The sequence below is a fragment of the Xenopus laevis genome, chromosome 2S (genome assembly GCF_017654675.1).
Source record: "Xenopus laevis strain J_2021 chromosome 2S, Xenopus_laevis_v10.1, whole genome shotgun sequence".
Taxonomy (NCBI): Eukaryota; Metazoa; Chordata; class Amphibia; order Anura; family Pipidae; genus Xenopus; species Xenopus laevis.
In genome coordinates this window covers 78,969,851-78,995,540 of record NC_054374.1, presented here as the reverse complement: position 1 = coordinate 78,995,540, position 25,690 = coordinate 78,969,851, and the positions used below count along the sequence as shown (strand labels likewise).

Sequence of the window (25,690 nt, the reverse complement as noted above, 5' to 3'; positions counted from 1 at the left end):
GCAGTTAAGTTATTGAAAATGCAGGATTAAAGCTTCCTTTCACATGAGCTATTTGATTGTACTATCTTCTTGCCCTACCTTGCACTATACCTATTAGAATACCCACTTACTAGGCAGAATCAAATATAATGAATATATTTACACATTACTGCTGATTACGAGAGAGTCATGCCAAATTGCTCTTGGTATTGCAGCATAAAAGAGAGCAGACAGACACAAAGAACCACAGAATTTAACGGTTTTTCTTTCTCCTTGGCTATTGTTAGTTCTAGAGGAATTAATCATTTGGATATAGGGGCATATTCTGTAAATGTATGAAAATTCTATTACTTTGTGGGAACATGTTGTTACCCTCAGAAAGTATTTTTTTACTTGAGTATTTGTGTTTATCCATATTTGTAGGTGTGTAGGAAATCCTACATTGCTCAGTTAATTCTCAATCCTGTACTTTTACACTAAGGGGCAGATTTACTAAGGGTCGAAGTGAATTTTTGAAGTTAAAAACTTCGAATTTCGAACAATTTTTTGGGTACTTCGACCATTGAATAGGCCTAAATTCGACTTTGATTCGAAGTAAAAAAAAGTTCAACTTCGAAAATCGAAGTACTGTCGCTTTAAAAAAAGTTCGTATTCGACACTTCTCCATCTTAAACCTGCCGAATTGCTATGTTAGCCTATGGGGACCTTTTAGAACCCATAGCCAACATTTGGCTAAATCTTTAGAAGTCGAAGGAAAATCGATTGCTCGATCAATGAAATCGTTCGAATCGTTTGATTCAAAGGATTTCATAGAATTTTCCTTCGCCTGAAAACGGCCAAATTCGATACAAAAAAACTTCGACATTTGAAGTCGCAGTAATCCAATTCGATGGTCGAATTTCAACGTTTTTTCCACTTCGAAATTCTACCCTTGATAAATCTGCCCCTAAAGGTTTCTAGTAGGAGAAAAAAACCCAGCACTGTGTTAAAAATATAAAAAAGAAACCTGCCACTAGTGATGGGTGAATTCTTTCGCCAGACGCAAATTCGCGGCGAATTTGCGCGTTTCGCCGCCACTGAATAAATTAGCAAAATGCCCGTGAAAATTCTCTGGCGAAAATTTGCCGGCGTCAAAAAAAAATTGTCACCGACGTCGGAAAAAACGGACGCCAGCGTAAAAAAACGGGTGCCGGCATCAAAAAAACGGACACCGGCGTCAAAAATTTTTTCGCCATTTCGCTGGAAATTTTCCGGATAATGGATATTCACATTATTTGGATCTTCATACCTTAAGTCTACTAGAAAATCATTTAAACATTAAATAAACTCAATAGGCTGCTTCTGCCTCCAATAAGGGTGAATTATATCTTGGTTGGCATCAAGTACAAGGTACTGTTTTATTATTACAGAGAAAAGGGAAATAGCTTTTAAAAATGTGGATTATTTGGATAAAAAGTCTTCCCGTAATTTAGAGCTTTCTGGATAATGGATTTCTGGATAACGAATCCCATACCTGTACGCCATGGATAAGTTAAAGCATATGACCACTCATTGTTTATCAGTTTGTTTCAATAGCCACAGCCCCACTAATCTACAGCAACAGATGCTTAGAAGCCGGTTCAGAGTTTATCATCCATTCCTTAATTCAAAATTGCTATTGCTCTTCAACCACCTCCGAGATGACCTGCTGAATACATTGAAAGTTGCTGTCTTGCTGGATGCAAATCAAACTCAAAATGAATTTAAAGTTGAATTCATTATTTTTAATATATATGCATAGTGAGACAGATTTTAATGCATTTTCTGGCAAAGCTTTAGTGCCAGCTAAAAACACGTAGCCTAAACTGCCCCATTGCAGCTTCACAAATAAGCAAGTGGGCCAATTTGCACGTTGATAGATATGGTCCTACGCCATCTGAAATGTTCTATAAAGAGCCTGGCACCCGTCCCAACTTCTTTTTAACATTCGTAAACTCTGTTGGAAAAGTAGTTTATCTTTTAGAATTGAATAATGCTGCACAGAATGTTTGCACAGGGCTAGTGCAGCTTTGTAATTTAAGAATGTTTTTTTCTCCTCTTTATGAAAACTCATGCATTAGGTGTGAAATTTATTGCTCTGGCACTCTCTTGCATTGACTAAGTAAAACTTAAGATTTCTTATGGCTCTGTGCCCTCTTGTAAGAGGATTATTCTCTCCTGCACTTAATTGTATTGACTAAATTCTTTCATTACACTTGTGTATTATCCCCCCACTTGTCACACTCATACACACAGCACATCACATTGCTAAACTGGCGCAACGTCACTGTTCCCCACCTGCTGAGCATCCTCCCACTTCTCTCTATTTTCCGCATCCAGCATGTGGCTGACAGCATGGAAAAACTTCTGCAGAGAAAATAGAAACATTTATAATGGGAAGAAGCAGTAATGGGAAATAAGTGGGAGGGAAGAATGATCAGGCCAGAGCAGAGAATTACAGGGTGCTAATAAAAGAGAACGTTATTAAAAAGGATGACAAAAGAGTAGTCTGGGTAAGAGAAAGGTTAATCAGATGCTTAGAAAGCAGACTTGGAATGACCATTTTTACAGGCTATGCAGTGTAGTACTTCCAAGCTTCTTAAAGAGGCCAAAGCAAAGAAAGAAAGAAGAATAAAGAAAACAAGGAGACACAAAAGCAAAGAATGGGTGGGAGAATTATGCATTTTGTCTGTATAAAACTGGTTTGGAGTCTGGTAATACAACATGTACAATGATTTGATTATACTTACAGTATGTAACTACAGTTTTTCAAAAACAGAGCAGACTAATTCATTATAGGATTAGAAAAAGGAAATATATTTGTGACAAGGAAGCTAATTTCAAAAATACCATATAAAATTAAGAGAAGTTATGTAAAGGCAATACTGAAAATGCAGTAGAAAGAGGGTGAGAGAATAACGAAATCTGAAAAGCACAGTGTTTGGCTCATAATATCACATTAAGCACAACATGTGTTCTGTTAACAAGAAAAAGAGCCTTTTATGCCTGTGCTACAACTCACCGTGACAGCACTTATTGGCTCAGTTTGCATGTTACACATGGAGCTACAAGCCCTAGCCAGCATCAATGTACAGTAAAATAGGGAGGAAGATCAGGCACTGTACAAGGACAAGGCCTATGCGTGGCAACAAATAGCAGGTTGGAGAATGTGCAGTTAAATTACATGTCTTATACACAAAGGATGAGGGAATAAAAAGGAACTTACACAATGAAATATGTAGGGAAAAGGAAAGTCAGAGTTAAGGTAATGGACAGAGAGAAAGCAACAAAAGGTAGTGCAAATTGGAACTATTACAGGCTCATTGTCTACTAAGGTGCATATTATTTGCAGAAAAAAAACATCCATATAGATTATATAGAGCCTATTTTATTAGCCTTTCATCATTTTAAAATTATATGTCAACAGGGAAAACAAAGAAAAAGAAAAATGAGGGGAAAAGAAAGGGATGAGGAGGGGAAAACACCCTCAGATTATTATGTATGTATGCATTCAGTAACAGGATATACTGGACATGCCATAGAACTCAAAGAGAGGTCTTTGGTGGCCAATATTTACAGGGCTCCCTATAATAGTTCTGTGGACTAGTTAATAAATTATGCACAAACACAATATGCTTCTGCAGAGCCCTTAGTTAATGATCTCACTCAAAAACACATATTGAAGTGCTTAGCACCTTCTTTAGTTTGCTTTGTAAATGTTCTTCATTCATATATCATATTATTTCAGTAATTTCCATCCATTTCCTTGTGCTGGAAATATCAGCAACTCAATCTAGACATACAATATGGCCAAAGGTTTCTGGACGCCACTTCTAAAATTGTATGTCATGTGTTGGAGCACTCATTTCCAAGTTCTGTCTCTAGAAGCAATATTAGCATAAGAATGACATGTCAGAAGAAAATATTTATTATGAGCATAACAAAACAATTCCCAGTGTCATGTCAGCTGCAGTGATACAAAGGCCAATACCACTACTAGAGTAGTTAAAATGTTCCCTGTAATTAGTTATCTTGCTTCACCATCTTCCAATAGAAAGTTACCTGCTTGAATATGTAATGCCAACTGAAAAGTTTGGTGGAGCTAAAATAATGGTCTTCACTTGAGCTCCTGGTTCTATTGAAAGCAAACCTTACAAATACAGTATAAAAATACAATTTTGACAGTTCTTTCTACTTTCTAGCCACAGTTTAAAGAATGTCCTTTCTTGTTTTGGCATGACAATGCCCCAATGATCCAAGAGAAGTCTCTGCTGAGATCGATATAAAAAGCAGGGCTGACAAGATTCTTTAAATAGTGTATTGTATACCTTCCCTTCTAAATGGCTGCAGGATCTATTGTCCTTTACTTATCCAAGAGTAGCTGGCAGAAAGGGCAAAAGATCAAGGAGTTTTGTAGGCCTATTTCTCAACAGTTTTATAGGTTTTTGAAACCACAGCTAAATTCACTTTCTCTAAGACCACAATTATCATGAAACGTATTAAAAAATCGGAACTGAAAAAGCACAAATTGGAAAAGTTCCAAAAACTGCAACTTCAATAACTACGACTTTTTCATTTTGTCACACAAAAGTCAGCATCAAAAAACACCCGAAAACCTCTAAAACCACAAATCAAAGAAAGATCTTCCGGCTGTAAAAGGGAGATCCTCAATTGACTTCTACATGTTTTGGCCAGGTTTTAGATAGAGTATTTTTGGATTCAGTTTTGTTTTTAAATAAATCCTGCGTCTTTTTTGGGTTTTTAGCGCCAAAATGTTGATCAAAAAAAGCAATGGTTTATTAAATCGGCCCGTTAGACTATAAACTGGATGGATGAAGCTTGGATTTGATTGATGTAGATAAAATCCATAAATACCTTTTGGGGGTTGGAAGTTCCCTATACCCTACCCTACAAATTATTTTCACAAATTTGGAATGTCAAATTACCTGAATGTCCTCAAAAGACGGGATGTATGTTGCTCTCTTGTAAGTGTCAGTCACATTGCGTAAAATGTCAACACAGAACAGAAGATCTCCGCTGTAATAGTTCTTGCTGGACACCAAATCCAGCATGCTCCGGACAACTTGGGACATTCCCTGTCCTGCCAACAAGCGCTGACCTTTTGCTAGATGTTCCCGAAGCTGAAAGAAAACAGACACATTTGACTCACATCTAAGAAATATATCAATGTATCTAGTGTAGCCTAATGTAGCCTAAGACTAATCTTACTGTAAGTTCACATTGAGCAGTAAAGATACAGTGTAGTTCCTTTAATTAACACATATTGTACTGTATGTTATTCTGCATTGTGAACTTAATGTATCTTTGTTCCATATTTGTATATATTCATAGTATTTGTATATCCATATGAGTTAGAACCGCTATACAATTCTTCTGACTACAGTTTAATCTCAGACACAAATAGTGTTCTTTTGAAAATCAGAAAGCTATGCTTTATGATGGAAAAAACCCCCCACAAAACTGCTACAAATGTACCCATGCATACAAATTGTAACTTCCTATAACTGCATTTTTGAATGCAACAAATAACATGTCTAAAGGACTATTATTAAAAATGCTTGGTGTAATTCTAGGTGGAGTAGACAAAAGCTCCTAGGACGTGGTTCATAATTTCACCACCATGATTGCCAGTGGGCCACATCTTCTTGAAGTGTCCACAGCTGGAGTTCAAGCACATACAGGAATTCCTTGGGAGTACTCTCAGCCTTAGCCTTCCCAATATCTGCTCATTTTATTTGCAATTCAGAACAGGTTCATGCTATCACTGTATGCTATAAACATTAAAGCTGGATGAGTCACTAAAGAAGGGCAAGAGTTATGCATATCCCATAAATAATGAAATATGGGGTTTTTTAGTTCTGTGGACTCCTAAGAAGAAACATGACAAAGAAAATCCCCTTTCCTGTCTGTAGCTGCTTCCTATACATTTGAAAGGGAGAGGCACTGCTTATGGCAGATGCTGGCCAGATCCAGACCACTCATAAACTCTTAATTCCATGTTCTTAAGCAACTTCTGACTGGCAGTGTTTTTCTGTTCTTCTGAATAAACTGTGTCTGCAGATAAGAGATTGCTTCTGAGAGAAATGAGGCACTGTCATGCACCCTAATTCCATGCTGTCAGGGAGGCCTGTAACTTCTAGTTTTATTGCTATATGTCTGTAATGGATAAAATCCACAGTATTTAAAAGAGAGACGTTTTACTAGGAATCTATGTAAAATATCTAAACTCTTAAAGGGTTCTAAATTTCTTAAATTGCTTTGTGACCTTTCCAGCAAACTGATAGCTTTGACATCTCATGACATGAACAGTCTGTTACTTTTGAGCAGAGCAATTTATTCTGATAACCCAGAAGAAACAAGCAATGGAGGGGCTTAAATGCTTTTCAAACTGTATAAATAGTAGCCAGCCTGTTTCCAATGTATGTAAAGGCCCCCGAGCCTTGGCATGGTAGACTATATTTCAATATTAAAATTGATATCATGCCGAACAAAAGACAAAGAAAAATTTGCTTTCCAATCTGATCGTCATTGCTTTTTTAAATACAAAACAGTTTTTTAGCTTTTCTCTTGGCTCTGTCTGTTTTTAACATTGGCACAGATCTACATCAATATATGTTGGTAAATACAGGCAATTTTTTAACTTTATCTTGGAGTGCTGCCCATTTCGTCTCTGATTCCTGTATTCCAGTGGGGAAGGACACTCCGGGAGGTGCACCCAAATAATTGAGAAAATTAACCAGGTGTGTGCCCCTCAAAAAAAAATTTTTAGGTTGCTTTCATTTCTAATTTTTTGACTTTTTATCTATAATTCACATTTTAATGTTTAATGTTGTTTCAGTCTGGCAGTTCAGTACTTTAGGTGCAATTTACTACATTAGTTGATACATTTCACACAAGCAGCCTGTTGCTACTTCACCACCCATTTTGACTAAAATAGCAAGGGAATATTTGCCATCTCAGATATGGTCAACTTCTCTATTAGGCAAAGCTAGAGAAGGAGCCGTCTGTTCAAGGTCATTCATCTTGATTCTTCCAAGAGCCAACCTACCTCATACTTTTTTAAAAAAAATTGTTAATGATTGGTCCAAGGAGGCAAAAGCTTTCTATGCTTATCACAGCATTATAATACAAATTGCGCAATATTAATTCATGGGTGGTTATTGTAATGAAAACACTAACTTAAGGTCAGTAACCTAAATGTTGACTGTCAAATAGTAGAGCAGTAAATGCTACCAGCTATCCAGTTGCTCTGGTTTACTAGAGGAAAAAAACTTTACATCTGTCATTACTGTACATTACCCCAAGGTTTAACTGAATGTGCTCTGTTTGTTGAAATTTAAAGAAATCCACAAATAAACTATGTAGCTATAATTATCTGTTGCTGATGTCACAGGATAGACAAGTCAAAGTCAAACTATGGGCTCATTCTGAACTATGGAAACGACGCACACCATTTTATCTGGTACCTCCTGTGAGGATCACTGCAAGGTGGATAGTTTAGGAGTCCTCAGTTCAGGGCTCGGCTGCAGACCCCTTCCCCCCCCCAGTACTGTGCCCCTGGCAGTGATTGGCAGGAACATGGTAGCTGTAATTAAAATATTCTGGAATATTCTGGAAACATAATCCATTCTCCACATCTCTGTAGGGGACAATATATAGGGAACAACGTTCTTAATTTTCATGATACTACTTCTCTAAACACCTGTTTTTAATGCAAGGCATTTTCAAGGGTGCAACGACAGCCATCCTAAACAAGCATAGTGCCAACTAATATAGAGTAAATGGTGCTCCCTAAAGACAACTGCAGACTTGCTTACTGCTGATATATATACTTTGGGATGAAAGTACCTTTTATCTTTTTTTGAATTTTTTTTTTGCCTGAGCAGGTTTTTGAAAAAAAAATTAAAGCACGGCACCTAAAACCCACCAAGCTTTTAATTTTTTTGCAATGGGAAAAAAACCGAATTGGCAGGAGGCCGAGGTATTCGAAAGGAAGGACTTGTGCAAGAATTTAAGAACTCTTGCATGGTTTTTGGACCCTAATGCTCAAACAAATGATCAATTAGCACTTAATAACAAATACTATACATAAAATATGAATTTGATTATTTTAATTTAATTAAAAAAAGGCAGAAAACTTTTTCAGTGTAAACCCTATTTTAATGACTTACTGTCTGTTGAACATAGGTGTGTACGGAGCATAGAGCCTGTATAAATTAAAGGAGCTACAGTACAAGAGTTGTACAGCAGCTAAGCCTTAATAATGCACCAATTTTAAATCCACTATTTCTATCGCCTGTATATGGTTTACTCTGTACTCACAAGCTGGCATGGTACTGCAATGACAAGCTGCTTTTCGCCTGTTTCTTTATTCACATGCCATTTTTTTAGGTATTGTGTGGGTTGTACACATATAAATTAATGCTATTTTTTTGCTCTGTAAAAGGGCTGCTATAGAAAGGGAAATTATTTTTTTACACCTACGTTAATCTTTATGCATGTAAACATTTGGAACAAAGTTCCTTATTATACAGTATGTGCTCAATTACTGCCAAATGAAAATTTAAACCTAAAATATTAGCCAAGGTACCCCTCCAACCCCAATACTACTCCTCAGGTACTGGCTGTGGGGTCACGAGAAGTCTTAGGCACCTTCCATACACAGCGCTCACAGATCATGAGAAACTTCCAGCCTTTATGACAACTCAGAGAAAGACCTGGAACCCAGCACTCAAGCTATACCCGCAACATTCTTTAACCTTAACACTTAATGTACCACTGTGGGTGAACTCTCGCGTTCCCCATTTCTAAGAATTCCCTGACTTTCTATATTGGCTCCAAAAGGAGGTCAGGCACTTACAAGATGTGCTAGATGGTGCCACATTTGGCTCATATGAGCTCATACAGAATCTAACTTATCTGACTTTAGGTACTTTCAACTCAGGCAGGTCTTCCAAACACAATTTGGTCGAATGGATGTACAAACATCCCAGCCCCAATTTGAAATAGTACTAAGTTCTCCTACCCTAACTAAGTCAACATTATATAAAACTTTGATGCAAACAACCCCCTCACACTTCCAGACAGCACATCGGAAATGGCTAACTGACATCTCAGACCTCACAGAAGAGGACTGGGATGAGGCAACAGACATAAATTATTACTAACTATACTTTATATGGGATAAATTAATCCGTAATGGTGATGATGGGATAAATTAATCCGTAATGGTGATGGTGGTCGCAGATTGGGGGCAGGCCAGGGGCTTTTGTTAAGGGTATTACAAATTTACCGGCAACTACATTGCCGGTAAATTTGTAATACCTGCCCCGGCCATGGCTAATTTTAAACTTTATATCTATCTATCTATCTATCTATCTATCTATCTATCTATCTATCATCTATCTATCTATCTATCTATCTGCAATAATTTTTTTTATAGTTTCTGAATGATTTGACTTCTTATTTTGACTCTTTCCAGCTTTCAAATGGGGGTCACTGACCCCATATAAAAAGCAAATGCTCTGTAAGGCTACACATTTATTGATACTGCTACATTTTATTACTTATGTTTCTATTCAGGCCCTCTCCTATTCATATTCCAATCTCTGATTCAAATCAATGCATGGTTGCTAGGGTAATTTAGACACTTGCAACCAGATTGCTGAAAGTACAAACTGGAGAGCTGCTGAATAAAAAGCTAAATAACTCAAAAAACACAAATAATTAAAATGAAAACCAATCACAAATTGTCTCAGAACATCATTTTCTACATCTATTTAAAAGTTAATTTAAATGTGACCAACCAGACATAAATTATTACTAACTATACTTTATATGGGATAAATTAATCCAGTTTAAATGGCTCCACCAGTTCTATCTCACCCCTGTATGACTAAAGTCCATGGGACACAATCCTGGTGAAAGGGGCAAACTTTTGGCACATGGCCCGGTCCTGTCCACTGGTAGCCAAGTTTTGGACTGAAGTGATGAATCTCTTAGCAGAAAAATTAGACTTTCCTAAGTTGCTAACGCCACAGGTGTGCATACTAGGAGTCTTAGATGAAATCATAAACACTAATCATGCCACAACCAGATATCGAACACTCCTATACTATGCTAAGAAAACAATTGCAATGACATGGATGGATCCCAAACCCCCCACAGTACAAAACTGGATCACATTGGTAAATCAAACTCTACCTAGGGTTACCAACTTTTCAGAAAATTTCTACCGGCCGGTGGTGGGGGGAGGAACAAAAGGGGTGGGCTGTGATGTAAAAGGGGTGGGCTGTGATGTAAAATGGGCGGGCAGTGATGTAAAAGGGGGTGGAGCCACATAGCGTGATGGTGGTCGCGGATTGGGGGCAGGCCAGGGGCTTTTGTTAAGGGTATTACAAATTTACCGGCAACTACATTGCCAGTAAATTTGTAATACCTGCCCCAGCCATGGCTAATTTTAAACTTTCTAATCTGCAATCATTTTTTTTTTATAGTTTTTGAATGATTTGACTTCTTATTTTGACTCTTTCCAGCTTTCAAATGGGGGTCACTGACCCCATATAAAAAGCAAATGCTCTGTAAGGCTACACATTTATTGATACTGCTACATTGTATTACTTATGTTTCTATTCAGGCCCTCTCCTATTCATATTCCAGTCTCTGATTCAAATCAATGCATGGTTGCTAGGGTAATTTAGACACTTGCAACCAGATTGCTGAAAGTGCAAACTGGAGAGCTGCTGAATGAAAAGCTAAATAACTCAAAAACCACAAATAATTAAATGAAAACCAATCACAAATTGTCTCAGAACATCATTTTCTACATCTATTTAAAAGTTAATTTAAATGTGACCAACCTCAAGTCAAGTCTAAAGTCAAGTGTAAACTGTTTAGGGCCCTCATAACAGATACATTTATTAGAATACAATGGTTTTAATACATACTGTATGTGGAGATAAGTGTCATACATAAGTGGCCCCAGGCTCCCCTGAAAAAATTCTTCAGAGGCGTCACCAGCACATACAGGAACTAGTACCCGCCCCTTCCCACCCGCCCACTGGCTTGCATCTTACCTGGGAGCGAGTGTGGATTCTTACAACTACAGAGTAGTTACACCACTGATGGAAATAATCAGAGATCAAATGTCATAAAGACGGGCAAATCTGACCGGTTTTGCTTTAGCAAAAATTCGCGAAATGGCAATAATTTCCAAAAATGCATTAAAGTCTATGGGCATCAAATGTTTTTTGTCTCGCACGTCAATTTTGTTTTTGACAGGCGACAACTTTTTTCACCCATTAAAGTATATGGGCATCAATTATGAGGAGAAACGCAGTGAAAAATTGTGCTCATCACTATTTGTGGATTTCTAAATGCCTATAGGACGAAAACCTCTTGTAACCTGACAGTTGCTATTAAGCAATTTTTGCATGTGCTATACAATCAGCTATAAATCAAATTGTAATGACAGAAGAGATATATTTCTGGAATTTCTTATTCATGTCTGTAGTAATTGGACTGGAACTATGAATAGGCAGCAGAGGCACCTGCCTAGGGCACAACCATTTTGGGGGGTGGAGATCCAATAAACTATAGCAGCTCCTTGTCTCCCTATTCCCTTCCTATATATGTTTTGCTGTGGGTGCCAAATATCTTCAGCATGGATCTGGTATGGAGATAAACAATCACAAAAATCTATTTAGCTGCAGTCAAAAGAAAAAATAACAACATTTGGTCAGCAAAGGGTCTGTATTGTGCTTCTAGATTACAATATTATGCAGATCACACATATTCCTGTTTCCACAATAACCATTACAAGGGTTGATTAACTCTCGGGATGTGATCAACTGGGACATGTTGGTGACATTGACCTTTCCCTTGCCTGGAGGTGGGTAGCGAAGCAAGGAGAGGGCCAAGATGCAGCTCTTGTGGCTGTCCCTGATAATGAGAAGCTAATTGGTGTGTGCGCAGGAATGAACAGCCAGGAAACTAAATCCTGATTACTGTTCTCCTACGCATGGCATCCATGCCAACATGTCGCCAGAACTAATGGGTGTTTAATGATAATAGGGATCCCTGTGCACAGACCCCCCATTCTGGCAGGGGTAAGTACTTGAGCTGTGAAGCTGACATATTGTTTTGAGCAGTCATTAGGAAAGAGCAAAGATTTGCTTCCATCCCGTAACATAACAGGGAACTGATCTTGTTTTATCTAGAGATCTGTAATGAACTGAAGGAATGCTACTAAAACTCATCCTCTCCTCCTAACTGGATCATTATACTATGAAATAATGTGGAGCTGGGGAATGGGATTGAAGCTATGCGAAGCATTCATGGAGCTTTAGCTAAAAAGAGAGACAAAGTCATATGAGAGAGGAAGAAGGCTTTAAAGCAGAAGAAAAGAAGTCTAGAGGACAGTAAATAAAGTAGCAAACAAAAGAAACAGGAAGAGATAGAGAATGAATGCATGATGATGATGATTACGAGAAACCATAGGCAGCAGAGGATGTTTTGGGCTGGGGGGGCAGAAAGAGAAGGACTGGCGGTGCCACTGTAAATTTTTGGTCATGCCCACTTTTTATGATGACGCCCCTTCAACTTCACCTATTTTACATGTGCTTTCACAGAATTTTCAGGAAATACAAACCGTAGCATTGAGGGCAACATTGATAACCCAGGACAGCATGATATTCAGATTATAAATGCAGTAAGTTGACAGTTACTACATTTCTGCTGAAAAGCTATATACCAGATAAATTAATTTTCGGTTTTTTTTGAGAAAGAGAAAACGTTTTGTGAATTTAGTTTTTTCAGAGTTGCATTTTGAAGTATACATATATCTGAAAAACCATGAAAAGCATGAATCAATAGGATCATCAGGATAATCTTACCGCTTTCCAAAGTGGGTCCGGGTGCTCATGCCCCAGACCTTCAGCACAGGGGAGTAATTCACAGTAATTCGATAACAGGCAGGCACCACTCTGGAACACCAATCGTAAAAATAGTAGAATCAAAGAGCCAAAGTTTAAATATGAAAAAAAAAGTTTCTTTATTTTACATTATGTCTAAAACGCCTTACGCGTTTTGTGTCATCCAGGGATACTATGATTAAGTGGCCCTGGATGACACGAAACGCGTAAGGCTTTATCTTTTAGACCTAATGTAAAATAAAGAAACTTTTTTAATGATTGGTGTTCCGGAGTGGTGCCTGCCTGTTATTGAATTGCATTTTGAAGTGCACACTTATATGGCAGGTGCTGCAAAAACCATAATATATTCAAGGGTGTTAGGAGACTGTTGATTTGTAGTATGATTTAGTGGCACTCACTATCATGGAAACACTGTAAATTTCCCCTCCAGCTCATTATACCGACAGAGAAGTGGCTAATAGAATCAGCATATCATCATATATATGATTAGAGAAGTGGCTCCTACTTCCCAAAAACATTACTGTGTATGGCAACAGAAACTGGCACTGTTAGCACATTATTTAGAGAGAGGGGCTGGCACTGCAGGCAGGGGGTAGGTATTGACACCACAACTACAATTTAAACTGAGAGCAGTGGGTGTTGTCACTACAAGCACATTATACCATGTGAGGAAAGGGATTCTGGCACCCAAAGTACATAACCTGCAGAGACTGTGGGGTAACCCAAGGACATATAGAGAAGCAGCAATTCCAAAAAATTCCTTCTTGACTCCAAGATGCAATCGGACCAGTCTCTGTATTAACTTGCACTAAGATCTTAAAATTTGTATTTTCTGGTATACCCCCAGAACTCATAGCAGGATGCCAGAGTGGCAATTCCATGTAGAACTACCCCCACAGAACTCATAGTAGGATGGCACAGAGGGATCACACAGTGGCAATTTCATGTATACATGCCCCAGAACTCATAGTAGGATGCCACAGAGATTATTTCATTTATAAATACCCCAGAACTCATACCAAGATGACATAGATGGCACAGTGACAATTTCATGTATAAATACCCCCAGAATTTCCAGCAGGATGGCACAGAGACTATTTAATATAGGGTCACCATCTTGGAATAATGTAAAGAATAGAACCATCTTGGAATATAAGTAACACTGCACATGCTGGTTTTAGCGGCTGTTAAAAAGCTAAGCTTAGGTTCACTTGCAAATTATCAAGCAGCAAAATAAGTTTGTCTGTCTTAGAAGCTGATGCTACTGGAGTTATTACATATTTACGTAATGCAGAATGCATTGGTTTCTGAGCTGCCATGCAATATGGATCTGAAATAATTAATAACAAGCCTTATAGTGAGATTTTTATATTCTATATATCCCTAAACTCAGTAACCGACAGCAGCATTTCTATTCTATTTCTTTGTTTAGCTTTAGTTCTCTCCACTGCTAAAGAAGGACATCTCAGCAACTTTGAGAGAGGTGGTTTCCTTGTTACTTGTTGTTACTTACCTGGTAACTACAATACCGTGTTTTCTTTATTTTTTAGTGCAACAGTTCTTAATACTCAGCACATGTTAACAATGTATTATTGTGCCATACTGTATACATTGTTAACATGTGCTGAGTATTAAGGGTATTAGGATGCACCTTAAGATGTGACTTATGTAATTAGGTTGCTCCGGCAACATGGCAATGTGGGAACATTTTGAGAAAAAAAAATTACATTTGCTCACACAGAATGTAATGAAAGTTGCAAAGTTTGCAAGGGGTTTAAAATGCCATAGCCACCACACCAATAAGAGATTTGTTTTTAACAGGTGTCCATTAAATGCCATTGAATGGTAACGAGAACTTGAACTTTTGTTGATGTTTTTTTCATTACACCCTTAAGGGGTAATGTAATGCAAGGGGCAGATTTATCAAGGGTTGAATTGAAAATTCGAAGTAAAAAAAACGAATTTCAAGCTATTTTTGTGTACTTCAGCTATCGAATAGGCGAAAATTTGATTCAAATTTGAAAAAAATGTGACTATTCTAATATCGAAATTTATCATACACTGTCTCTTTAAAACTTAGACTTTGACCATTCACCATCTTAAACCTGCCGAATTGCTGTTTTAGCCATTTAGGGCAAATCCTTCAATTTGAATTCAATCAAATGCGGTAAAACTTTGGTTTGTATGATTCGAATACAGCCTATTCACTCGCAGAAAAAAAAAAATTGATTTTTTAAATAAATTTTGGTTTATCTTTTTTTTCTTCGAATTTCGAAGTTATGGGAGTTAAAAAAAACCTCCCATTTCTTTGAAATTCGACCCTTGATAAATCTGCCCCTTAAGTTTGCCCACATCTAGTAAACCATAGCAATCAATTAACTAACCAGTAGTGATGGGTGAATTTGCGAAACGGCGAAAAATTTGCGAAACAGCGCCGGTGTCTCGTTTATGATGTCGGCGTCAATTTTTGACGCCAGCGTCCATTGTTTTTGACGCCGGGGGCTGTTATTGACGGTGAAAAATATTTTTTACGCCAGCGAAACATAAGACCATTTATTACATTACCACCTGCGACTTGAACTTCCTGCATACGTGTAATAAAAGCTGCAAATTTTAAGATCTGATCACCTACAACAACCAATAAGCATTTACTGGTCACCCGTTTAAGTGCAAACAACTTATTGGTTGCTAAGATTGTAAAGGAGATAAAGAAAAGCTCATGAAATCAGGGGTAAGGAAGGCTATAGCAAAATGGCCTTGATGGTACTTCCCAGCCCTGAGCAGAGAAATTATATGAGAATTGCTCAAAATAGACAGAGAAAGAGAAAAGTACAAAAAATGCTTTAGGAGTAGCAGCAATTTAGAAGTAAAACTTTTTATATGCTGCCAACATCAAAGTAATACAAAAAAGCATTTTCTCCAACAAACACCCCTTTATGCTACATGATGATTATCTTCCAAGTCCAACTTGAGCTACATGATTAAAGCCGTGAAAAGAAACCACAACTAAAAAACATAAAATCAAGAACAAAGCACACAATTAAAGGGCCAAATGGGAACTAGCCCCTTTGCCGAAACAAATTTAAAGAGATTCTGATTCTGTGCAAAAAATTATCTTTACAGATTACACATGATTATGCATGGGACCTTTTCAAATTAATTTACTTAATACACCCACATATCCCTGCTAAATTGTATTTTTACAGGTTTAGAAGGTATTATGCTTGGGACCTGGCACTTTCTGGAAAAGGCATCTATTTGTAATTTGGATCACCATACATTATGGGGCAGATCAAGGGTCGAATATCGAGGGTTAATTAACCCTCGATATTCGACTGACGAATTAAAATCCTTCAACTTTGAATATCGAAGTCGAAGGATTTTGTGCAATTCGTTCGATCGAACGATTAAATCCTTCAAATCCATCGATCAAAGGATTATCCTTCGATCAGAAAAACCTTGGCAAGCCTATGGGGACCTTCCCCATAGACTAACATTGGCCTCGGTAGGTTTTAGGTGGCGAACTAGGGGGTCGAAGAAATTTTTAAAGAGACAGTACTTCGATTATCGAATGGTCAAATATTCTAACGATTTTTAGTTTGAATCGTTCGATTCGAAGTAGAAGGTCGTAGTCGAAGGTCGAAGTAGCCAATTCGATGGTCAAAATAGACAAAAAAAACATTCGAAAATCAAATTTTTTTTCCTCTATTTTCCTCTAATCCTTCACTCGATTTTAGTGAATGGGCCCCTAAATCTGCTAAAAATCATTAAAAAAATAAATAAACCCAACAGGATTGTTGTGCCTCCAATATGTATTCTTGAAGCTTATTTAGGACCAAGTACAATCTTCTGTTTTATTTTTACCGCGAAAAAAGGAAGCCATTTTTAAAAGATGAGAATTATTTGCTTATAACAGGCTCTATAGGAAATGGCCTTCCCGTAATCCTGTGCTTTTAAATTTATGGATAAGGAATGCTATACCTATACAGAGACATACGAAGAACATAGATTATTCAGGACACAGAAAATTACATTTAGAGGCACATTTATCTAGGGTCGAATTTCAAGGGTTAATAAACCCTCGAATTCAACCCTCGAAGTTAAATCCTTCGAATTCGAATATCGAAGGATTTAGCGCAAATCCTTCGATCGGTCAGAGTAAAAATTGTTCGATCAAACGATAAAATCCTTCGAATCGAACGATTTTAAGCGACCGATCGAGGGATTTTTCTTCGATCAGAAAAATGTAAGAAAAGTGCTGGGGAAGGTCCCCATAGGTTAACATTGTACCTCGGTAGGTCTAAACTGCCGAAGTATGTAGTCAAATTATTTTTTAAAGAGACAGTACTTCGACTGTCGAATGGTCGAATAGTCAAACGATTTTTAGTTCGAATCGAAGCACCCAAAAAAAAATACTTTGAAATTCAAAGTTTTTTTCATTCGAATCCTTCACTCGCGCTTAGTAAATGTGCCCCTTAGCCTTGTCCAGCCCAAGTGAATTTAATAGAGTGTTGCTCCATACTCACAGTATATAAAGCCGACGTAACTATGTTTGCTTTCTATATTAGATATCAGATATCTGTGGTTGAACTTGACCCCCCCCCCTCCCCCCACTGTCAGGGAACTAATGCATAATTATTTTGGGAAAGGACAGTGCAGGATTGTTACATATTATTAGTACAGGTACAGTTTGCCAGAATTAGACGCATTACATCTAATGACGATCTATACAAGCAAGAGTCTGATAAAATGGTGGAAAAGTTTAAAGAAAAAGGATATAAACATACTGAACTTCTAAAAGTAAAAAATGAGGTGTTGCAATGTTCTAGAAAGGAAATGCTTAATAAACAGAGACAGGAAAAAAGGCAGGTAGCAAGGATACCATTCACCACTGTATTTGGTTCTAATTCTAAAATCATTAAGAATACTGTGTTGAAATATTGGGAGGTAAGTGCTGATGTAAAATATGGGAATCTTTTCAGTACACCTCCATTATTTTCATACAGGAGAGGACGATCAGTTGGGGACCTGGTAAAACAAAAGGCGGTTCAAGGAACCACATTACAAAGTACCCTTACAAGTATCAAATTACAGGGCACCCACCCTTGCCACAATTGTGGACACTGCAGTGGGATTATTGCAGGTGACACGGTTACACATCCCCTTAAGGGTTCTAAGATCAGTATAAGGGGTTGGTTCACTTGCGACACTAAGGCTGTAGTGTACTGTATAAAATGTCCGTGTGGACTCGCTTACGTCGGACAAACGAGTAGAGCAAAAAAATTACGCTTGAATGAACATAAAAGCACAATACGCAATTACCATCCCCCGGTGGACCAAAAGGATGTAAATGAAACCAATAAAAAAAGAAGGGAAACGGCTTTGGCCAGACACTTTTTTGATAAAGGTCACAGGGTGTCACAACTAAGATGGTTGATTCTTGAAAAAATTACCCCAAATAATCAACAGGATAATAAAAAATTATTACTACAAAGGGAATGCCACTGGATCTGGGCATTGCAGACAAGGGTCCCGAGTGGACTGAATGAGGAATTCAATCTAGCCTGCTATCTCTGAGATCCCGTGCTATTTTAAAATATCTAAAAATGTTAATATGTTGCCTCTCCTCTCTATTTTGCAGATATTGAGAAATTTAATCGGTTTGTTGCAAAGGCAAGGTAAAAAGTAAGCTTTTTGATAATGCTAAGGGCAAGATAATGTTTCAAGCTTGGGCAGAATGCCACAATGTTTTTAGTGGTTTTTAAGCTCTATTAAAGGAATTTTTAATGTTTATACTGATATACTATTTAACTTTGTTCACAGGATTTTTTTGTATCGAAAACATTGTTTTTCCAATATTTGTCTAAGGTCTTGGGAACTGTATTTGGACTTTTTTTGAACTTTTTATGTATGGTATTTTCACTGATGATGAATTATCCACAAATGGATTTGCTAATTGTATTAACTAAGGGTTAAGTTATCAATCATGTGTGGGTTAATTTATGAATATGTATTAAGCTATGTTTAAAAGGTTCACTTTGTGGTGTGATTTGCTGTCTGACGAAGGGGCCCGCCCCTGAAACGTAACGTTGTAATAAACACGCAGGGCTTTGCCCACATGCATTGAGCTCTGAGTGCCGGTTTTTCTTCTATTTTTTTCTTCTATTACAGGTATGAAATCCCTTATCCTGAAACCCTTTATCCAGAAAGTTGGGAATTAGGAAAAGTCTGTCTCCCATAGACTCCATTTTATTTATTTTTTATTTAATAATAAAAGTGAAGCTTGTACTTGATCCAAACTAAGATATAATTAATCCTTATTGGCAGAAGAACCAGCCTATTGAGTTTATTTAATGTTTATATAACTTACTAGACTTAAGTTATGAAGATCCAAATTATGGAAAGATCCACTATCTGGAAAGCCCCAGGCCCAAGCATTTTGGATAACAGGTCTCATACCTGTATACATGTTAACTCAACTGCCATGCTCCAAAGAAAAAAAATTACTTATACTCTGGGTGAGTACCAGTGACATTTGGCTGTATTTAAGTTGTTGAGGCTAATATTAGTATAGCATAATTAGTGTAATCTTTATTCAGTGCCCTGATTAGCATGCAATAGCATATCAAATGGCAATAATGTGTTAAAGCAAGAAAAACATGACAATTAATAAATATTGCTGATAACAATACATTGATGTTGTCCCATTATGATCTACATCCATAGTATCACTGTTAGCATTTTGCTCCATGGAAAATATTACTTATTGATTTACGGGAAAATGTATATTACTATATTTAACAAACAACTATTTCTTATGTAACCTTAACATAATAAATATCTGAATGCAAAGAATGAAACAGGAGGGAGATTTAAACAAGCTGTTGGTTGACAGTGTCTTGAGATCTACTGATCACCAGCTAAAGGTCTACTAGTAGATCCCAGTCTACCTTTTGGGCACCCCTGGCATATATCATTCCTATAAATATGCGTCATTGGTTATTTGATAGCGTTTCTAATATACTGATATAAGATCTATTAAAGGGAATGAACTGGACCTGAGGTTTTTTACGGATAAGGGACCTTTCCATAATTTGGAGCTTCATACATTAAGGGGCAAATTTACTAAAGGTGAAGTGACTAACGCTGGCGAAAATTCGCGTGACATGATTTCAGTACTTCGCCGATTAACAGTCGCTGGCGTAACTTTGCTAGTGAAGGAGATAGACTCTAGCGGTACTTCGCTCCCTAAAGCCAGGCAAATTTGCACTCTGGCGAACGTTCGTAACTATGCAAATTCACTAAGATGCGGATTTTACTGAACGTTACCTCTTGCGGCGAAGTGTCATAGAGTAGATAGGACTTCCTCAAAATGTAGTTGAAAAATGTTCTAAGTCCCAAAAAACACTGGTGTCTTTTCTTTTTTTCAGGGTGATAGGCTGCAAAAGCGCGTAAATTTATTTGGGGGTAACCGGCTTCCCCTAACCTTTCCTAACATATGGCACATATCCTATACCCTGGGCTCATGTGTAGAGCGATTTATGCATCTTAGTTCCCATCAAATACAAGGTACTGTTTAATTATTACAGAGAAAAAAAGCAATTGTTTGCTTTTAATTGAATTGTTTGCTTAAAATGGACTGTGTTGGGAATGGCCTTCCCGTATTTTGGAGCTTTCTTGATAACGTGTTTTCCTGATAAGGAATCCCATACCTGTATTTTTATCGGTGCTGACACTACACAATTTGTTCATAGACTTGAACACTGACACTAAAAAATTATTCTTTAAAATATTAATCTGCATTTAAAATGTACCTATAGCTCATGTTGATCGTTTTTCACCAATAGATCTGTAATTGTTACTTGAAGTTTATAAACCTGACTGTTTTGCCAACCTGACCTCAGCCTGCCAGTTAGAATTTCTAATGCTAACAGACTATTGAAGCTCAAATATGGCAATACCCTCACAGAGGAACACGGGGGATCAGATGGGTAATGTAAAATAATCTGCAAATACTTTTATGACAAAATTATAGGCAGTTTTATGATAGATGTAAAAAATAATTTAATTTCTGGTGTCAGTATCTCTTTAACACATCTATTTTTTTATTAGAGATATATGATGCTAAACAATTTTAAAGAAAAGCTTTCAGACATTTGGAAGAGCCTCTGCTGATCTTAAACCTTATTTCTCTTTTCACTAGACAACCCAATGTTAAAGGTAAGAGACACCAGTCTGCAGTACAAGGCCTCCTTCACACTAGTAATTTATAGACAACTGTGATATGAGACCTTGAGTAATCTGGGATTATTAATGTGAGTAGAAATTAATTTACTAAAGGTAAAAGGTAGTAGTAGCTAACAGCACCATGTTGCACTGCTCGCTCTACTTCTGAAAAGCTCAACAGTGGTGCAAAGGTGCTCCATTGACAAAATGCTTTTCTGATCTGTCCTCTACCTATTCCTAAGTAGCAGAGCCAGATTAGTGTTTCCTGGAGCCTGTACAGGCAAACTGGAAATGAATTAATTTAATCACACCCAAGATCTGACTCAAAACACTTAAGATGGCCATAGATGTTGAGATTTTTAAAAGATCAGATCCTGATCGTGAGACCACGATCTTCTCAGAACCATTGTACAATCGTAGGAATTTACCATCAACTGAAAAGACCAAATTGCCAGGAAAACAAAGGGGAGCTGCCTGCTTGGCCCTGCAAACATAGATAGATTGCACTGGGGCCGACAAAGATTTTTTGACCAGGCCGATCAAATTCCTGACAGATGTCGGGCGAAAAATCATAAGATGTACGATCGTTTGAATCCCACTAACCGCACGATAATTTCGAAGGATCGGCCGGCTTCCCTAAAATCGGTCGTTCGGCAAGAAGAATCGTCGTGTGTATGGGGAGCTTTAGTGTGAAGCTGGCCATAGATTTTTAAAAGATCTTTTCGTTATAGTGAAAGCACGAGTATCTCAAAACGATAGTTTAACTGTACAATTTGTCCGTCAACTAAAAAGACCATTTCAAGCGATATTGCCAGGAAAACTGACGGTAGCTGCCTGCTTGGCCCTGCAAACATATATAGATTGCACTGGGGCCGATAAAAATGTTGTAACCTGGCGATCAATTTTCTGACAGATGTCGGACGAAAAATCGTAAGATGCACGATCGTTTGATTCCCACTAACCTCACAATAATTCGGCAAATTGGTCTGATTGCACTGAAATCAATCTTTGCATCTATTGGGACCTTAACTCAGTCTTGTCCTACCACCTAGCATGAGAGTCCCTAGCCTGAATTAGAACTAAAATGATCAACCCTATCAGCCAGGTCGGGTGTGATGGGAACTGCAGCTCAATTCCTGGCTTATAACCATGAAGGAGTCATGTCAGAAAAAAAGCCAAAGGGCACTTGTTTGAACTTCCTTGAATGATATAGGATTGTTACAAAACAGCAAATGATATTAAGCAATGACTGACAGCATCAAGAGTAAGGAAGTATATTACAATCATACATCTGACAGCACATTCAATGTTAATTCACTTTTGTCAGCTGCTTAGAACTAAAGTCGGCATCAAACAGAAATTTGGCAGCTTTCTAGCATTTTGGATTGCAATTTCCATTCCCTAGCTTCATCAAATTTCATCAACTGGTTTCTTAGACTCAAAACTCATAAAAAATCAATTTTACTGAAATTAAGATTTTCCTTCAGGATCTTTGCAAAGTAGCTGAGTGGCTCTGATAAACAGAGAAAACCATAAAAAGCAGAATACATGTGAAAATGTTATCATTTCAGTCATTTCTCTTGGCTAATCACGCTTGCATTATTATTAGGACAGAGACAGAAGAAAAGAGTAAAACATAGAAAGTAGTAAAGCATAGAAATGTTTTGTTTTAAAGTTTCTTGGCTCATAAATACCATCAAAATAAAGTTCCACTAAAAGAGAATAGACAATAGAGATAGAAAATGAATAGCAACAAAAGCAAAAAAGAGAGAGAGAGAGAGAGAAAAGGGCAGAGTAAAGGGGGAAAGGTTGTAGGAAATAAAACAACAAAAACAGCCAGATCCTTGAGGTTTGGGATTCAGTCAGATCACAGCAGGAGATCTGCTGTATCAATACCAATTGTGGAATAGGAAATCCATTTGTTATATTATATAATTACTCAACTACAATACACAAGGAAAGGTACTGTATGTCTCTAATCTAAGACTTGTTCGGGGATTCAGTTGATTTCCAGCAATTGTTACACAATCCAGCTGCAGTAGTAAATAATATATAATTACTGCCTTGGTGAAACATTGTGTTCCTAAATCTAAATATGCAAGTAAGATCTGACTCAGTATTTGGTGTCCGGAAAATCATATACTCACACCTTATCTTGCAGTTTCGCCTAAATTTGCTCTGTCTGCTGATGTGAAAAGAAAGACAATTTTCATTTATAGACTTATAGTGTTGAATTGTTAAGTGGTAGAGCTTACATTTTTAGGGCACCATCTTTAATTACCATGGATAGTGATGGGCGAATTTGCGACGTTTCACTTCACCGGAGAATTTGTGAATTTTGCGCGAAATTTGCGAAACTGCGAAAAATTCACGAAACAGCGCCTGCGTCTCTTTTTTCACGCTGACGCCCGTTTTTGACGCCGGTGAATTTTTTCGGGCGAATTTTCACGGGCGTTTTGCAAATTTATTCGCTGGCGGCGAATCGCGCAAATTTGCAGCGAATTCGCGCCTGGCAATAAATTCGCCCATCACTAACCATGGATGTGGAGTCTCTGTATACCAACATCCCACATGAAGATGGTATTGCAGCCTTCCAGTGCTTCCCAGAAAAAAATCATTTGGCCACAGTACCAACTCTACAACTGATCAGATTTATACTGACACACAACTACTTCTCATTAGGGGATGCTATATACCTCCAACTGATGGGAAGTGCTATGGTACTTTATTTAATCCGCAGGTTATTGATGATCAAATCCACAGAAACTCAAATACCCAGTTTTTGGGGTTTTATAATAAAAGGCACTAAGTTTGCCAAGGAGCAATAACCCATAGCAATCAATAAGATGCACACTTTTAAACAAATGGTACCTGCTGATTGGTTGCTATGGGTTACTGCTCCTGGACAAACCTTTTATTACATATGGGGATTAGAATACAACAAAACACAGAAAAGAACAGGGTTCCTATTGTAGTTGCCTACAATCTACAACTGAACATTATCAGAAAAATACCAACCCATGCTCCATACAGATACCAGACTAAAGGAAATATACCCTGAACTACCTCGCCTGTCTTATAGACAAGTTCCTAGTCTGAGGACTACTATTCATGTGCTTCATCCAATGTGGTATACATGATTACATGCACTAAGTGCTCGACAGGAGGCATATACATTAGACAAACAGGGCAAAACCAATGAAGAACCATCACTGACTTAAGATCAAGATCAAAGCATGTGATACACCAGTGGGGCAACACTTCTGCAATTAAAATCACAGTCTTCAGGACATGCAGGTCTTAATTCTAAAAGGGAACTTAAAAACTGAACGAGACAGAAAGATTTATGAATTCAAATGTATGGAGTTATTTAACGCATTAAGACAGAGCCTTTATTTAGGGTAAGTTTTCATGTAATACTATGGTGATCTGACTAAATCCCGACCTCTGGACTATTTACAATCTATCCTAATTTATCTCCATCTGTCTGAAACTTCCTAATTTATTGCCCATTAACAGTATATATGCTGTGCCTTTCCAGCTGACAAAGGGAACTTGGTGCTCAGAAAGCTTGCAATTTATTTTATTGTTAGCCAATATAGGTATCACACAATATTAAAATACTTTGTGTTTGTTTGTTCTTAATTGTTATTTTTGCCACTGGCTAACACGGTGCCACCGTTTTTGTTTTGTGATTTCGTGTACTCTGTAACCATACCATTTTGCTGCAATGAGCCCAAAAAGTTCTACACTAAACTTTGTGAAAATGTAGTAGTTTGTCCTATGTCTCTAGATATATAGTCATTGAATTCATTTTCTGCTATGGCATGGGAATTGAATCTCTTTTTCCACAATCAAAGAAACATCCCAAAAAAAATCAATAAAGCAATAGTGTTCTGTTGTGAAGGTATATTATAGTTACAGCTGAGGAATTTTTTCCAGCTGGTGCTTTGTATCATAGTGGTGCACAGGACAAAGTCAGCACAGTAGTATATTTTTAGAGGTACTTTATTTAATTACCAGGTATGTGCCAGATCAGGGAGCCCCATCTTCCCAGGTAAACAATTGAATTAAGAGAAAGTAATCTGCTAGCATGCCTCCACAGAGAACTTCCACTCACAGCATTTGCTAACTTAAAAGGCAACAAATACACTACTGCTATTGACACTAAAAGTGATTGTGTTTGTTACATGTCAAAACCTAGTACTTTATTTATTAAACCAAGAGATTAGCCCACTTGCTACATACAGTACTGCAAACAGGAACTGACAACTGACATTCTACCACAATGAATAACTTGCAGAATCCTTACTTGTCACAAAAAGCAAACCAATAAAACAGTAGGGATGCCATAGGTTATTCTTTAGTTCATCATCATAAAAGTACACATTATAATATTATGACAGATCTGTCTTTCATACAAGCTGCAAGCAAGTGATTAATTGATTCATATAATGGTGCACATGCTTTATAATATGCACATTGTAAATAAAGGATATTAGAAATAAGAGAGA

General features: G+C 37.5%; 1 protein-coding gene across 4 annotated transcripts in view; it reads right to left on the bottom strand.

Annotated features, from left to right (window-relative positions):
- Nucleotides 1–25,690, bottom strand: part of adgrb2.S (adhesion G protein-coupled receptor B2 S homeolog) — a 267,855-nt gene that overhangs the window by 46,279 nt on the left and 195,886 nt on the right. For all 4 annotated transcript variants that reach the window (XM_041584020.1, XM_018249567.2, XM_041584022.1 and 1 more), the window contains 2 exons: nucleotides 4,944–5,138; nucleotides 2,296–2,364 (listed from right to left, as the gene is read on the bottom strand). In XM_041584020.1, coding sequence (XP_041439954.1) covers nucleotides 2,296–2,364; nucleotides 4,944–5,138 — 264 coding nt within the window. The remainder of the gene's footprint in view (nucleotides 1–2,295; nucleotides 2,365–4,943; nucleotides 5,139–25,690) is intronic.